Genomic DNA, 15012 nt, shown 5'->3' with positions numbered 1-15012 from the left:
AACCAGATTGAAATAATGAAATATTTAGATATTATGTATTTTAATTTATATTTAATTTAACTTTTAAGTTTAAAGCATTTTTCTGTCAAATAAAAAATTATAAAGTAATAAGTGACAAGCGTTATCAATTATCATAGAAGTAGCACACAATTTATAGACCTAACCTTGGAGCTTGTATAGATTAGTATATCAAAGATAGGTACTATCACTGAGTATCACTATGACTATAACAATACTACATACTATACCTAGGATGTATATTATTATATTCATGCAAATTATTATACCTAAATGTATACATATTTGAACACCTAATGCAATAATATACAAGAAATTATTTGGTTTAGTACACAATAAATAATTTAATGAGTCCATTTTATTTATTTAATCATACATAGTATTAACTTCATACATACTTCTATAATCATAATTGGAATAAAATGTTGTTGCAGTTGTGACTGTTTAGAATTTATTGTAATATGTAATCCAATATGATTGGACTGAATATAACAGCGATATTCCTTTATTCCAACAATTTCTTCAATATTCTATCTAAATGATTGAAACATAATATAAGTTTTCACAACTTTTGTAAAAAAAAAAGCATTTAAATTACTATAAATTCGTTTTTAATTTATAAATAAAGATTAGATTCTTGTGCGAATTACAATTTGTTATTGTGTAATTCCAAATTTAAAATTGTATAGAAATAATTTTTACCCATGTAAATTAATTTTAAGTTTTATTTTGAACAATGAAGATGTGACGACTGACGACCATGATATACAAATACTACAATGACAGTTTTTTTTTATTAATCATTATAGTACAGTTCATTCCCATGATGGTTAATTTTAACAAAATATTGTAAATTAGATTATATTTTATAGGTATGGATTTGTACATATTATAGATACCTACTGGCTACTAAACACAAATTTATGCATAGGTAATAATGTAATATGAAATAAAAGCTGGGAAATTAATGTTTCCTAATTAGAAATACCACATGAATTTTGCACAATTCAGAATTTTAATTGATTTTTAGGTGTTTTGTGCACAAAAATCTGGTCTTTAGTAATACATGTATATGTAGAAATTGTATGCATAAATGTAATAATGTATTCAAATTTACAATAATAATAACAATTCATTTATAAGTAACTCATAGAGTAGTTACTAGTTAATTACTTTAATTATAGCTATTGTCTATTTAACTATCAACTACTTACTAGACAACGATTTCCAGACGGAAATCAAACTTCTCGGATGATTTTCTCACGATTAGAGGACATTTTGAGGAGACTGGAAAATTACTGGACAATTTCCAGTTTCCACTAACAAAGTAAACATTACACGTTTTTCAGTTGTTATCACATGTCGCCCATCAAATTAATACCCCGCCAATGATACAGTAAACGTTTCCTGAATATGGGTAAACAAGGATCTAACATCATGTTGGTTTACGGGCTCGTTTCCTAGGTTCAGGCTTTAGATCATAATAGGTAAACGTAAAGTAAACCCGATCAGCTGATCAAGTTTAGCTTCTATGTTGTTCTATGTTAATACGGCTATTTAGTATTTTAGTACATAGACATATTATTATAAATTGTATATTATTATATTATATTTATATGATGCCTATGATTTATGCATTTAATATTTATGTATTTTGATTGGTAAACATCAAATAATTTTAAGGTTATAAAATATAATATCATAATATCATTGATAAAATTATATGATACCTAGTTATAATATCAAACGGTAGGTATACTGTACTTTGAACTGACTACTGTATACTGTAATAAATTGATAATTCGATACCCGGATTATTAAGGTCGTACAACGGAAGCACTTTTAGTATTATTCACTGTTGACATTTTATAAATTAACACCAATATTCAGATGTCGATAGCTCCTCCAATTATTATCACATAAATGTAAATGAACCGTCAAAATTCATTAAAAATTAAACCGTGCACGAATCATATTTCAAAAATATAGGTTCCCATTTGAATTTTAAAAGTTGACCCTCAAACCTCCCCTCCTAATTAATATAAAAAAATATTTAATATCAAATTAATTTAGATTATATGATTCAAAACAGTTTTTACATAGGTCATTTTCCCCTAATTTAAATATATCATGCTGAAATCTGCTGTCACATGAAATTTGGAACACCCTGTATAGGTGTAGATATTATATTATTAGGTAAATAAGGATAAGTAATAAATCAAATAACAAATAAATAATTATAATTATAATTATATATATAATTAAGTATATGAGATAGGTATTAGTAAAAGATAAAAAAAAATATTTTTTTTTTAGTAATAATAAATAGATATTAATGAATTCCGATGAATTCGAAGCAATAGTTAGGGAAACGCTAGACAGAATAATTGAAATAATTGAAAACGATAATAGCATAAAATTGGTAGCAACTGAAATATATTGAGTTTAATAAATTTATAAAATAATAATGAAGTAGTTGATGATTTAGAATTATCTAATTTAGTAGAAAATTTAGACGTTATTACCGCGGAAATATTTAGTGAAGGTGAAAATAAAGAAATAAAAAAAGACCCAATATCTAGTGAATTGTTAAATAAAAGTTTAAGACTCATTAATTTAGAAGCATTTGAAAATAGTCCTACTACTAGCGCAACTCGTACAGGTCTACGTAGTAATAAAAATACCATTCATACTGAAAATACACCAACAAAAAGAATAGTAAAAAAGAAAATGACAGGAAGCAGTGAAGTTATGAAATCTTTAGGCGCCATCGACGCAATTAAATTAATTCCCACCTATTCAGGGCAAACTGAGATATACCCAATTTTAAGTGCATGCGAGGTAATAATAAATACAGTGGATGCGGAACAACATTCTTTTATGTTAAAAATGATAGCGGCTACCAAATTAACTGATAGGGCTTTTAACGTAACAAGGTATCAGGAAATAAAGGAATGGGGAGATATGAAAAAGTGATCAATTAAAATTTGAAGTAAAAACTAAAAATCCTTCCACCCTTGAGCAGACAATGCAGTTAGCCGTAATCGCCGATAAAAATATTAGAACTTACAATGACGTACAGGAAATATTCCGTTCAAATAATGCAAACTATAATATTCCGAGCCACAATAATAGAAATCCTAATAAAAATTTAAATTTTAACACTAGGCAAAATGAAAATCAAAACTATCGTAATAATTATAATTACACGGGAAGAAATTATGGTCAGAATACTAATAGGAACCAAAATTCTCGGAGCAACAATTTTAATGTTAAGCGTAGTTTTACGTGTAATCGCGAAGGCCACTTCTCTTCACAGTGTAGAATGAATAACAATTGAAATAATAATAGACAACCCAATCAGAATATTTGCACGCGACCACCAACCAATTACAATTCAGGAATTACCCTTGTGAACTTAGCGGTGCAATGATAATAGATAACTTTTAAAATGGTCTAACAAATTTGTTAGTGAGTTGTTAGAGATTGTTAGACAACTTTCAAAGTTTGTTAGACATTATTTTCGGCGCAATAATCTTTTTAACTTTTGCACTGCTATCTTCACGGCAGCAGTGCAAAAGTTTGTTAGAACATTTTTTTTTTGCTCAAACAACAAATCTAGGTTTGTTAGAGATTGTTAGACACTTTCAAGTAATTGGTGTAGGTTATTAAAAACAGTTTATTATATATATGCGCTTAATGCGACTTATCGTGACAACAAATTATACATATGCGCTTAATGCGACTTACAATAAAACAGTGAACAAAGTATAATATAAACAAAATACGAAGTCGCTGCAATAGCGGAAGAAAAATACAACTTACGTACAAAAAAGTATTTGTTGTCGCTTCAATAGCGAACAAACACGACAGCAAAAAACGACACAGCGGCAGACATTTTGACGCCAACAACAACAGTAATGAACATATAAACAAGGGCGTTGGCCGTATAAAAGAAAAAAACAATAATGATAATAAATATGACAAGAACAATAAAAATCAGTGACAAGACAATAAAAATCAGTAATACGAAAGATATGCAAAATATGATAATAAACATATGCAACAACGGGCTGACTAATAATTAAATAACATAATAGTAAACAAAGAGAATAAATACCTAGATAGTATAATAATATTAATAATTACACAATTAAAACATAACGAACGGAGTGGAGTGAAGGAGACTGGGAAGACGTAATTAGGACGGTGTCGTCAACCATATCGACGGGACGATAAGCGATTAGCTTTCGGCGCGAACAGCTATCATAAGATTTTTTATTTTTGTAGCACGTTTCTTTTTATAACCCATTCCTATTTTTCTTTTAGCTTTCATCGCGTTTGTTACTGCATACGCAACAATTTTCTCCTTTTTAGGAGTATCTATAGCTTTAAATCTCTCCCAAGCACGTTTTTCTAACACTTCATCAGCTTTATGTCTATCGTTTAAATTTTTACTAGATGCATACGTAATATCGTGATCAAGACAAGCAGTATCCAATGGATTTATTCCTATGTCACCACGATTTAATCTTTTTTTAAATTTTGTACCTGGTCCACAAAATTGATAACCTGGAACATGGGTTTCAAACGGAAGACTATTTATAAGAGAGTTTACAATACCTTTACCAGTCTTTTTCGATTTACACTTTCGAGTTGAACGCATCATCAATAACTGAATATAAAATAAAAATCTTCGAGTATTTATAAGAAAATGGATTTAATTGAACAGAAAGATAAATTAGAAATAATAAACGTAGATACAAATATCGAAAAATCCATCAAGACATGGTTCGTTATTACCTGATGCTATACGTGCTATATTAAATGGCCCTAGTGGATCAGGTAAAACAAATATAATGTACAATCTAATCACACATAAAAACTGGTTAAGATTTGAAAATATTTATTTATATTCTAAAACCTCTAATCAAGAAAAATATGTTTTGTTAAAAAATATAATGGATGATATACAAGGTGCTAATTTGTTCATATTTACAAACGCAGATAAAGTTATAAAACCAAACTTAACTAAGAAAAATTCTATTATAATTTTTGATGATGTAATATGTGACTCACAGTCTGTTATTAGAGAATACTTTAGCATCTGTAGACATTCAGGTGCTAGCTCTGTATTTTATTTAGCACAAACATATTCTAAAATACCAAAACAGTTGGTAAGAGATAACTAAAACTTTTTAATAATTCTGAGACAAGATGATATGAATTTACGTCATATATTCAATGATAATTCGTCGACAGATATGGATTTCTCAGAATTTCGGAAAATTTCTCATTTATGTTGAAATCAATGTGATTATGGGTTTATGGTTATTGATAAAATTAGAGAAATGAATGAAGGAAGATATAGATGTGGTTTTCATACGTTTATTAAAATAAAATAATTATATATAATACAAATATATATAATGTAATATTGTTATTTTCTACATAGTCTTGCCAGTGGTCATACGATACAGTAATATTGAGTTTATTATTTACTATGAACAAAGAAAAGGTTTTGCTGAAAAAATTAATAATATCAAAAAAAAAAATATATTAAACGAAAAATAATGGAAATGAAACGTGGTATTATAGATTCAGAACTATTTCCGTGAAGCATTTAAACCAATAACTGAACCACTCAGTACAAAAATAGAAAAATATACATCGTGTAACTTACAACTAGCTGATTATAAAAATGCAGAAACCTCATACACAAGTGGTGAAAATGAAGATGATGAATTAAATTCAACATTTGTAAATTTTTTTGAACGTCCTAAATCACAACGTTATGATAAATCTTATGGTTTACATTATGGTAGAACTAGTGATTCTTACAAAATAGGAGATTACTCTGTAACTTTTAGCCATGGTAACTTACAGCTGCTTAATAAATACTACCCATGGACATTAGGACTACAGTCTTTATTATGTGAGAAAGAACCAAAAAATACAACTATACAAGATATGGAATCTTATTACGATATTTTGAAAACTTCTCGAGTTCATTTAAAAGCGGATGGGAAACCAAAAACCTCAAAGTTTCATAAATGGGCGACCGTTGTAAAACCTCTCTACGAAAGAATGAAAAATGAAGAAAAACAGATAAACGAAGAAATAGCTAAAATTAATAACTCTAGAGCTCCTCGGATAAGCTTTAAAGAATTAAACGAACATTTATCTAGTTCGAGTGCTAAACGTAGTAATGTTCATAATAATACAACCATAACAAATGAACCATTTGATTTTAACCCTACAGCAAACAGTTCTATGTCTGTAGATCCTCCAGTTGAAAATATGTTTAATTTTACTGCATCACCACATGCTAAGAAAGGTTCTGGTTTATATAAAGATGTAATACCTCAAACACAGTTAGTTTATTATGATGATCCAAATGAATTAGTAACTAGATTAAATCTTTTAACATCATCACAAAGAGTTGGTAATACTGGCGTTAGTAATGAAATCATATCTATTTTAGAAGAATTACGTGAGAGGAATATTATAGTATAATGACAACCTTAGAGAATATAGCTAATGAGCTACATCGACCAGCGAGAAAAATATTTCCTAGACGTAGCGTAGTTACACGGTTTAAAGATGATCTCTGGCAAGCTGATTTAATAGACATGCAGTCACATTCTAGACAAAATAAAGGTTTTAAATTCATTTTAATCATAATTGATACATTTAGCAAGTATGTGTGGATAGAAGCACTGGAAAATAAAACAGCGGAGGAATGTACAAAAGCTATGTTTAATATATTGAAAAAAGCTAATCCAAAATTGTTACAGGCAGATAATGGTACAGAATTTTATAATAATCAATTTCAAGATGTAATGAAAAAATATAAAATTAAACATTATAGTTCATTCAGTGTCATTAAGTGTTCAATTTGTGAACGTGTAATACAAACTCTTAAAAATAAAATATATAAACATTTTACTGCAACAGGGAATCGGTATAATACAATATCAAAAATTATACAAAACTATAATAATACAAAACATAGAACAATTAAATGTACACCAAGTGAAGCTCGAATGGATGCAAACAAAATTAAATTTATCACACATACAAATATCAAAACATTATACAAACCAAAATTTAAAATTAATGACAAAGTAAGAATATCTAAATATAAACATATATTTGATAAGGGATACACACCAAATTGGACGACAGAAATATTTACAATTTCAAAAATTTTACATACAAATCCAGTAACGTATCAATTAAAAGATGAATCGAACAATATCATCTTAGGCGGTTTGTATGAACAGGAAATTAAACTAACTGATTTTCCAAACACCTTTCTTGTTGAACGTGTTATAAAAAAAGTTGGGGATAAAATGTTTGTCAAGTGGTGAGGTTTTGATACAAGTTATAATTCATGGATAACGTTGTCAGATATATTAAAATAACATTTTATATTATATTATTTTTTATCTTATTATTATATTTTACCTTTTCACTGTTTTTCTTTGATAACAATGATTAAATTTGTTTATTTACATGAAACGTTTAACAATTAAAACATTATATAATACTGATAGATAGCGCTTTTTATTTATTTCGATTGTGGATATATAAAGTTTTTTAATTTATAGTGGCCATAAGCCAATGTATTAATCCCATCATCCATTATATAACGTTTATCATCGTTGGCGCTTATAATACTGATAGATAGCGCTTTTTGTTTATTTCGATTGGGGATACATAAAGTTTTTTAATTTATAGTGGCCATAAGCCAATGTATTAATCCCATCATCCATTATATAACGTTTATCATCGTTGGCGCTTATAATACTGATAGATAGCGCTTTTTGTTTATTTCGATTGGGGATATATAAAAGTAGTATAGATGTACCATTCCTGGCACAGTCCTTAAATCCATCAGTAAAAGATCACAAAGAAAACAATGTGCAAAAAGATCAGACAATTGAAATGCAATACTTATTAAAATATTTTTCGCAAAACTTAAAAATTTAATAATTAAAAATTTAATTGCAATAATTATTAAAAAGAAATTGAATACCTTAGTTAAAGGAATTGAAATGTATACTAAAACAATGGATACAACTATCAAAGATTTTAATAAATTACAAGAAAATGAAATGCAAAATGAAATAGAAAAATCAATATTAAATAATAAAATATTTGTTAAGTTTTGTAAATATGAATATTATATTACTAATAATAAAAATATTAAAATCATGAAATGTAATCTAAATGCAATTCCTATTAAAGGAAATATTATAATCGTCGATAATGGACACAATATTTCTGGAAATGGAAAGCCTTATGCTTCTAAAATACTAGAATCACCAACTTGGCTCGAAATTTGTAAGATAGCCAATGATATGATAATTACAACAGGTACTTTTTTATTCAAATATCTTCATGATATTTGTGTTTTTCAAGATTTAGGAAAAATTAAAATTTGTTGTCTTGGCATGGGAGGTACAGATTCCGATCACAAATTGCTTAGAATATAACTAAATAATCATCATTTTTTAATAGAAATATGTCTATTAAAAATATTTTAATATATTATATTTAAATAAATTTTTTATAATTGTCAATAAATTCTAAACATAAATGTCCACATATAGGAGGATCATCATATTTTTGAAACTTGTCATTGTTATACCACAGATTATCATCACCTAAATAATTTAAAATTTCAGGAGGAGGAGTACTCGAAAATGAATCAAAATAGGTATATTTTATTATTTTTTATTTTTTTTCCATGCAACCCAATGAGAACCGTTTTGAGTAAAATTATTTAAATTAAATATCCCACATTCATTTAACCAAGGGTTTTCAGGTAATTCATTTATCATGAAACAACCTCTAAAATTTTTTATATTATTTCTAAATTTTATTATATCAAAATTACTTAACGGTTCGATATTTATATTTTTAACTTTACTCCAAAAAGTTGTATAACAACCTAGATAATTTTTAATGTTTTTTCTAAATGTTGATATATCGAAATTAATCATTTTTTCGATTTTTTTTTTTATTTGTCTTCAATCCAGAACCTTTATTTTTTTCCATTTCTTTATTGTGTCGAATTATTTCCTCTTCTATTTTTTTCTTATGTTTACTATCTTTATAACTATCATACAATGCAATTAAAGCTGGAGTAGCTACTGCTGCAGCTTCTAGAAAAGGTAAAATTAATGGTAAAAATCCACCTTTAATTTGCTTCGGTGTAATCTCCAACCTTACTCCAGAATTTTTTTTCTTGGCATTTTTTAATTTATCTATTTGATTTTGATCTAAATAATATTTATTTTCTCCTTTATATATTTTATCACTAGCAATATGAATTGTTACATTAGAATTTTTTTTATGAGCTTCAGCCAACTTTTTTTATGGTTTTCAGTTAATTTAAAATGCATTTTATTATACAAAATATTAAATTTTATTCAAATATTAAATTCATTCCTAAATATCTTTTTGTTTTCATTACATTTGCAGTTGTCAAAGTAGCAATTTTTTCATTCAAAGAACTATCAGAAGCATAAAATCTTTCCATTGCTTTTTGTTGTAAATTTTTATCAGCGATATGTCTTGTTTTAGTATCTTTATGATCTTTATAAAAATAATCATGTTCTCTTGCATATTCGTCTAACTTGTTAATCGGGGGAATATTTTCATCTAAATTTGTAAATGGTCCTAGATAATTATATCCAGGCCAATGTATCGGAGGTAATTTTGAACAATTTAAAAAATCATTAAAAAACCCTGAACCTTTTATAATATCCTTTGGTAAATGTGAAATATACGACATTAAGTATTCTACACCTTTAACGGGAATATCAATTATCTTTTCTATTTTTTTAATACAAAAATTAAGAATTTCAAGTTTTTCAACATGATAAGTGTTTTTTCCCGATCTTTCTGCAGATGATATAACATGTAGTCTGTCAATTAATTGTTTAATATTATATTCTAACTTATTTGTTGTTTCTTTTGGTAAATTTAACAAAGATTGTAGTAAATATTCAACACCTTTTTTGGGAGTATCAATCAGTGTTTCCATGTTTCGTTTAAACAAATGAACAATACCAAGTTTTTCATTATGAAAACCATAATTTCCCGCTATTTCTTCTGCTAATATAAAATATAGTCTGTCAATTATTTTTATTATATTATCGATATAAATAAATTCAATAGGATTATTTGTATATTTTATTAAACCTTCTCCTTTGGGTAAACTTTGTAATTCTTTCAGTGTTGGTGATTTATCTTTTTTTGATGTTTTTGGTTTATTTTCTTTAGTTTTTGTTGTTGTTGTTAGTTTAATTTTTTCCCAAATAGGTTTAATCATTTCATTATATTTAGCACTTACACTTGATTTTTTTTTCCATTTAAAATTATATCATCAAAATCAAATATTTTAGGGTATTTTCCAATCATGAATTCATCAGTTTTACTAATATAATATATTCCAAATGGATTAACACCTTTAGCTTCATTTGGTAAAGTCGGTAAATATTTTTGCGCATTTTCACCTAATATTATTATATTTTTAGGCATAGGAGATTCATTTGTTGTTATTCGTAGAGAACTTTTAGGCGTTTGCATAATATCTTGATCTTCTGTTAGTCGTAATAATTCTGGATTACGAGGTTTATAAGGAGTTGTATAAGTAGGTTTATAAGGAGTAGGTATTATCATTTTTTGAATATCATTATCAGTTTTAATAGCAACCTCTTTAACATCATTAACAGATGATTCAACATTTGATAAGGCTTTTAATATTGGTTCTTAATGTTTTACTTTTTCTTCTGATGTATATTTATCGTTTAAAACTGTTTTTCTATAGTTATTTTGTAAATTTTTTTAAGATTAATTATTTTATGTACCTCTGCTGGTTGTTTTTTATTTATTTTTTTTATCTTAATTTCATCTTCATCTTCATCTTTTTCTATAACATTTAACTTTTTTTCAGAATGTTCTAATTCTGATTTTTTAAATCTATTTTCTAAATTTTGTTTAACACGAATTAATTGCTTAATTTTTTCTGGTTTGTTTTCTAAATGGGTTTCTTTCTTAAAAATGTTTTGTGTTTCTGATATTTCTGTTGGTGGTTCTGCAAATACAACTTTTTTAATTTTTTTTTTTTTATCATATCATTTAAATGCTTTCTTGATTGATTAACATTCATTTATTGTATAAAAAAAATATTAATTTTCCAAATTTATTAATTTTTCAAGTTTATAGTAGAAACGATTATTGATTAGATCGATTGTTATAAAACCATATTTATTTTTCCAACAACTTGCACATAAAGATTTAAAATCATTAAAAGAAATAGTATTACTTAAAAAATCCTCCCAAATTTTTTTAGTATAATGAGTTGATTTAAAAAGAAATAAAATAGATAAATTATTTCTTATATTTTGTAAATTTTCAGTAGTATAACATTGTGTAAAATAAATAACTGAAATATTTTTTGGTCTTGATCTTCTAAACATCTCATAAACTTCAATTAGATCTTTAAGTGGCCAATCATCAATAATAATTGTACTATTACGTTTACATTCATCTATAGATATTATATCTGTATCAGAGAAATGAGCTTCAATGTCAATATCAATATCACCATTAAATACTTCTATTAGTTCTTTATAACATGGTTGGTCGAGACTTTTTGTAAAAACATATAAAACTTCATAATTAGTCCAGTGGGCTAGAACGATACACTTAATCAATTCAGATTTACCACTTCCTGATGGACCACAACATGCCCCACGCAAAGGCAAATGAAATAAAGTTTTTATTTTCTCTTTACCTATTTTAGTTGGTTTTATTTTAAGATAATCCATTTTATATTAAAAAATTTTTTTTTTTTCCTATTATAAATAATGTTGAGTACTATTTCAAAAAAATACGATAATGATATTGAAAGTGTTCAATATAAAACTTTTGGACCTGTGACTAAAGATCAACTTAATATGCCTAATAAAAGTACAACTTTTAGAATAGATAGTATGAATGATTTTCTGCTACTTCAAAATTCAAAGTTTCATATTCGTGGTAGATATTTGCAAAAAGATAGAAAAGAATATCCCGAAAATTTAAATATACAACTAAATGATAATTTTGTTGCAAATCTTTTTACGGGATGGTGAAGTTAAAATAAAGAGTGTCAGAATAGATGAAATTGAAAATATGGGAAGAATTAGTACAATTAAAGGTGTTATAAGTGATTCTGTTGATGAAAACGGACCAACTATAAACTTAGGATTTGTAACCAATTTTCATGGTGGTGGTTATTTTGAGGCTTATGGTTACTTATCACAACTAGCTTTAGGAATCTTTAAAGACCATCCATATCCTGTTTTCAATGTTAATATGGAAATAAGTTTTACGAGAAATACAGATGATGATGCTTTGTTAAAAAGAATTATTACAAGATCAATAAATGGGAAAGTTATTAAAGGAGATGGAAAAGTTGTTACAGGAGTACAAGATGGAAAAATTATTATTGATGAATTTACAATTAGAATTCCAATTGTAAAATACAATAAATCAAAATTTTTATTATTAAATGAGTTAACTAAATTTTCTCAAGAAAAACAGTATACTATTAAATTTAATTCGTTTCAATGTATTGAAGAAAGAAATATAACAGGAAAGACTTTACATATTGATTTAACAAATCTAAAAAGAAGTTCTAATACACCAACTTTTGCAGGTTTTGGATTACAAACAAACAAATTAAATACTCAAGATCATGATCCTACTGAATTTGATCATTGTAATGTTAAAAATTATTGGTTTGAAATAAACGGAAAACGTTATCCTGAAGAACTTCAAGATTTAGATTTTAAGAATAATAAATACTGTGAAGCATATGACAATTTTATGGAGTATAAGAGATTATTTCAAAAAAATCATAGAGAACAACCATTGATGTATAATAATCCAGTTGATTTTAAACTTTTTAGATCAATATTTCTTGTTAACATGAGTAGACAACCACCAAATATTTCTGCAACTAGAAAAAATATTATTTTACATGTTGATTTTAGTGAAAATTTACCTAGTAATACAATTTGTTATATTTTTTTCATCACACAAGATGAATTTTTATTTGATATTGAAAGAGGTACAATTATTAACAATTTATTAATTAAATAATGTTTTTATTTTTATGTTTTCAATAGAAATATTTCTATTGAAAAATAATTTTAATATTTATTTTGTTTTTCTTCAATTAGATCAAGATAAACAATAAAATCATCACCAAAATTAACAATATCACCATTTTGAACAAGAATATATATATTTATCTTTTGAATTGTTCTTACATTTACTTGTCTGTACATTATTGGATTACATCTTATAAAAAGATTATTTGAATCATAATAAAAAACAAACAAAAGTTCCTCTTCGATAACTTTTTCATCAATAGATGAAACAGACTTTTCAATTATGTTGCAATGTACTTCTAATAATTGTTTATTTATATTATTATCTAATTTTTCAGAATCTCCTACATGTTTATATAAAAAATTATTATCAATCCTTGAACTTAATTTTAAATTTTCGTCTATCAAACAAGTATTTTTTGAAGTTAATTTAATAAAATTATTATCATTTAGTAATTTGATATTTGAAGATAATATACTATTCAATTGATCAATTGAAAAGTTACCTTCAATTTTAGTTTTATATATTTTATCAGATTTTTTTGTTTGGCTAAATATAACACCGTTTATATTTTTTTAAAAACATTGTGTATAAAAAATTGGTTTGTTTGATCCTGTTATTGTATATTCAATATCAGGAGCTAGTTTCCATGAACCAGGCCATACCTTATTTATAGGGATTAAATATCCCATATAATCAAAACCTAAACAATTTGATAAATATTCATCAAAACTTAGACCCATTGAGGCTGTAATATTTAAAAAATCATCAATTAATTCAAGACTAATTTTAGGAAAATCATAACAATTCATTAAATTTTCAATTTCATTTATTGTGTATATTCCTATTGGAATTTCAATCTTCGGTATTTCACCATTTCTACCTAATCTAATTATACATTCTTGATCTATATTTATATATTTTTCTTCGGAAGTAGGACAATACATTAAAGTATTACCAACTAATGAAAAATCAAATTCTGTATTTTCAAATCCTAAATTTTTTTTAAATTTTTCATCTAATTTATAATAACAAGGAGATTCAATTTGAATTTTTTTATTATTATAAGATAAAAATACCGGTTCAATTAATTTATTTAAATATGAAATGCTATATATACCTTTTTTTATATATATTTATCTATGTTCAATTTCTATTTTACAATCTGATTCAATATTAATCAAATTTAAACTTTTTAAATACATTGATTCGAGACCTATTTTAAATTTATTATTATCATTGAATTCTGGTTGTGGTAAATGAATATAACCATTTTTTTTTTACTTTTATAAATACCATTTATTTATTATAAATAAGATTAAATTTTGTTTTCAAATTTTTATATAACGATATATTTTCATCTATCATTTCATCTTTATCTAAATATCTGTAACGAGAAAAAACAGAGTGACCAATTAAGTGGCGCACTCTAGTTGTCCTCTTTACCCACGGTCTAGACCGACCGTCGCCTCGAAACCCGTCTCCACCTACGAACGATAACCGTCGACAGAAAAACATAGATAGCGCCGATCGACCTCCTATTACTTTAACGCGCGCCGCCCACAGTGAAATCAAGTTTTCTTTAGGAAGGATTTAAAGTTACGAGCAAAATATATACATATTCGGAATCAGCGCATAACAAACCATAAAGTGGTTACTATCAAATGTGTAAAATCTATAATGGTACAACCAAACACGGAAAAGTAAAACACGATATTTTAACCGGGACCGGCAAGCATTGAACTGCATAAGTATAAGCTGCTGGTCGCCGTATAATACACACTTCTCCCCGCTGAGAAAAGGTAATTAGCGAGCCGG

The 15012-nt window shown here is 26.2% G+C and overlaps 1 protein-coding gene and 1 long non-coding RNA gene across 2 annotated transcripts; one reads left to right on the top strand and one right to left on the bottom strand.

Moving 5' to 3' along the window:
* Window positions 1–333: 333 nt before the first annotated feature.
* On the bottom strand, window positions 334–1585 carry LOC149063185 (uncharacterized). The gene is made up of 2 exons (XR_016189676.1): window positions 1233–1585; window positions 334–552 (listed from the first exon to the last, which is right to left on the bottom strand). It is a non-coding gene; the product is annotated as an uncharacterized LOC149063185 (long non-coding RNA).
* A 4520-nt stretch (window positions 1586–6105) lies between these two features.
* Window positions 6106–6633, top strand: LOC149063184 (uncharacterized). The gene has a single exon (XM_089218174.1). It carries the CDS (start codon window positions 6106–6108, stop codon window positions 6532–6534), a length of 429 nt encoding a protein of 142 aa, XP_089074300.1. The 3' UTR covers window positions 6535–6633.
* The last annotated feature ends 8379 nt before the right edge of the window (window positions 6634–15012 follow it).

This window comes from Diuraphis noxia, unplaced genomic scaffold (genome assembly GCF_037042655.1).
Source record: "Diuraphis noxia isolate RWA-SAM2 unplaced genomic scaffold, SU_Dnox_SAM2 contig0001, whole genome shotgun sequence".
Taxonomy (NCBI): domain Eukaryota; kingdom Metazoa; phylum Arthropoda; class Insecta; order Hemiptera; family Aphididae; genus Diuraphis; species Diuraphis noxia.
The sequence above is the reverse complement of the archived record's forward strand: the minus strand, read 5'-3'. Positions and strand labels throughout refer to the sequence as shown.

Bases quoted from the DNA above. Each gene is read 5' to 3' on its own strand.
- LOC149063184 (XM_089218174.1), top strand. From the start codon at position 6,106: ATGAAAAATGAAGAAAAACAGATAAACGAAGAAATAGCTAAAATTAAT.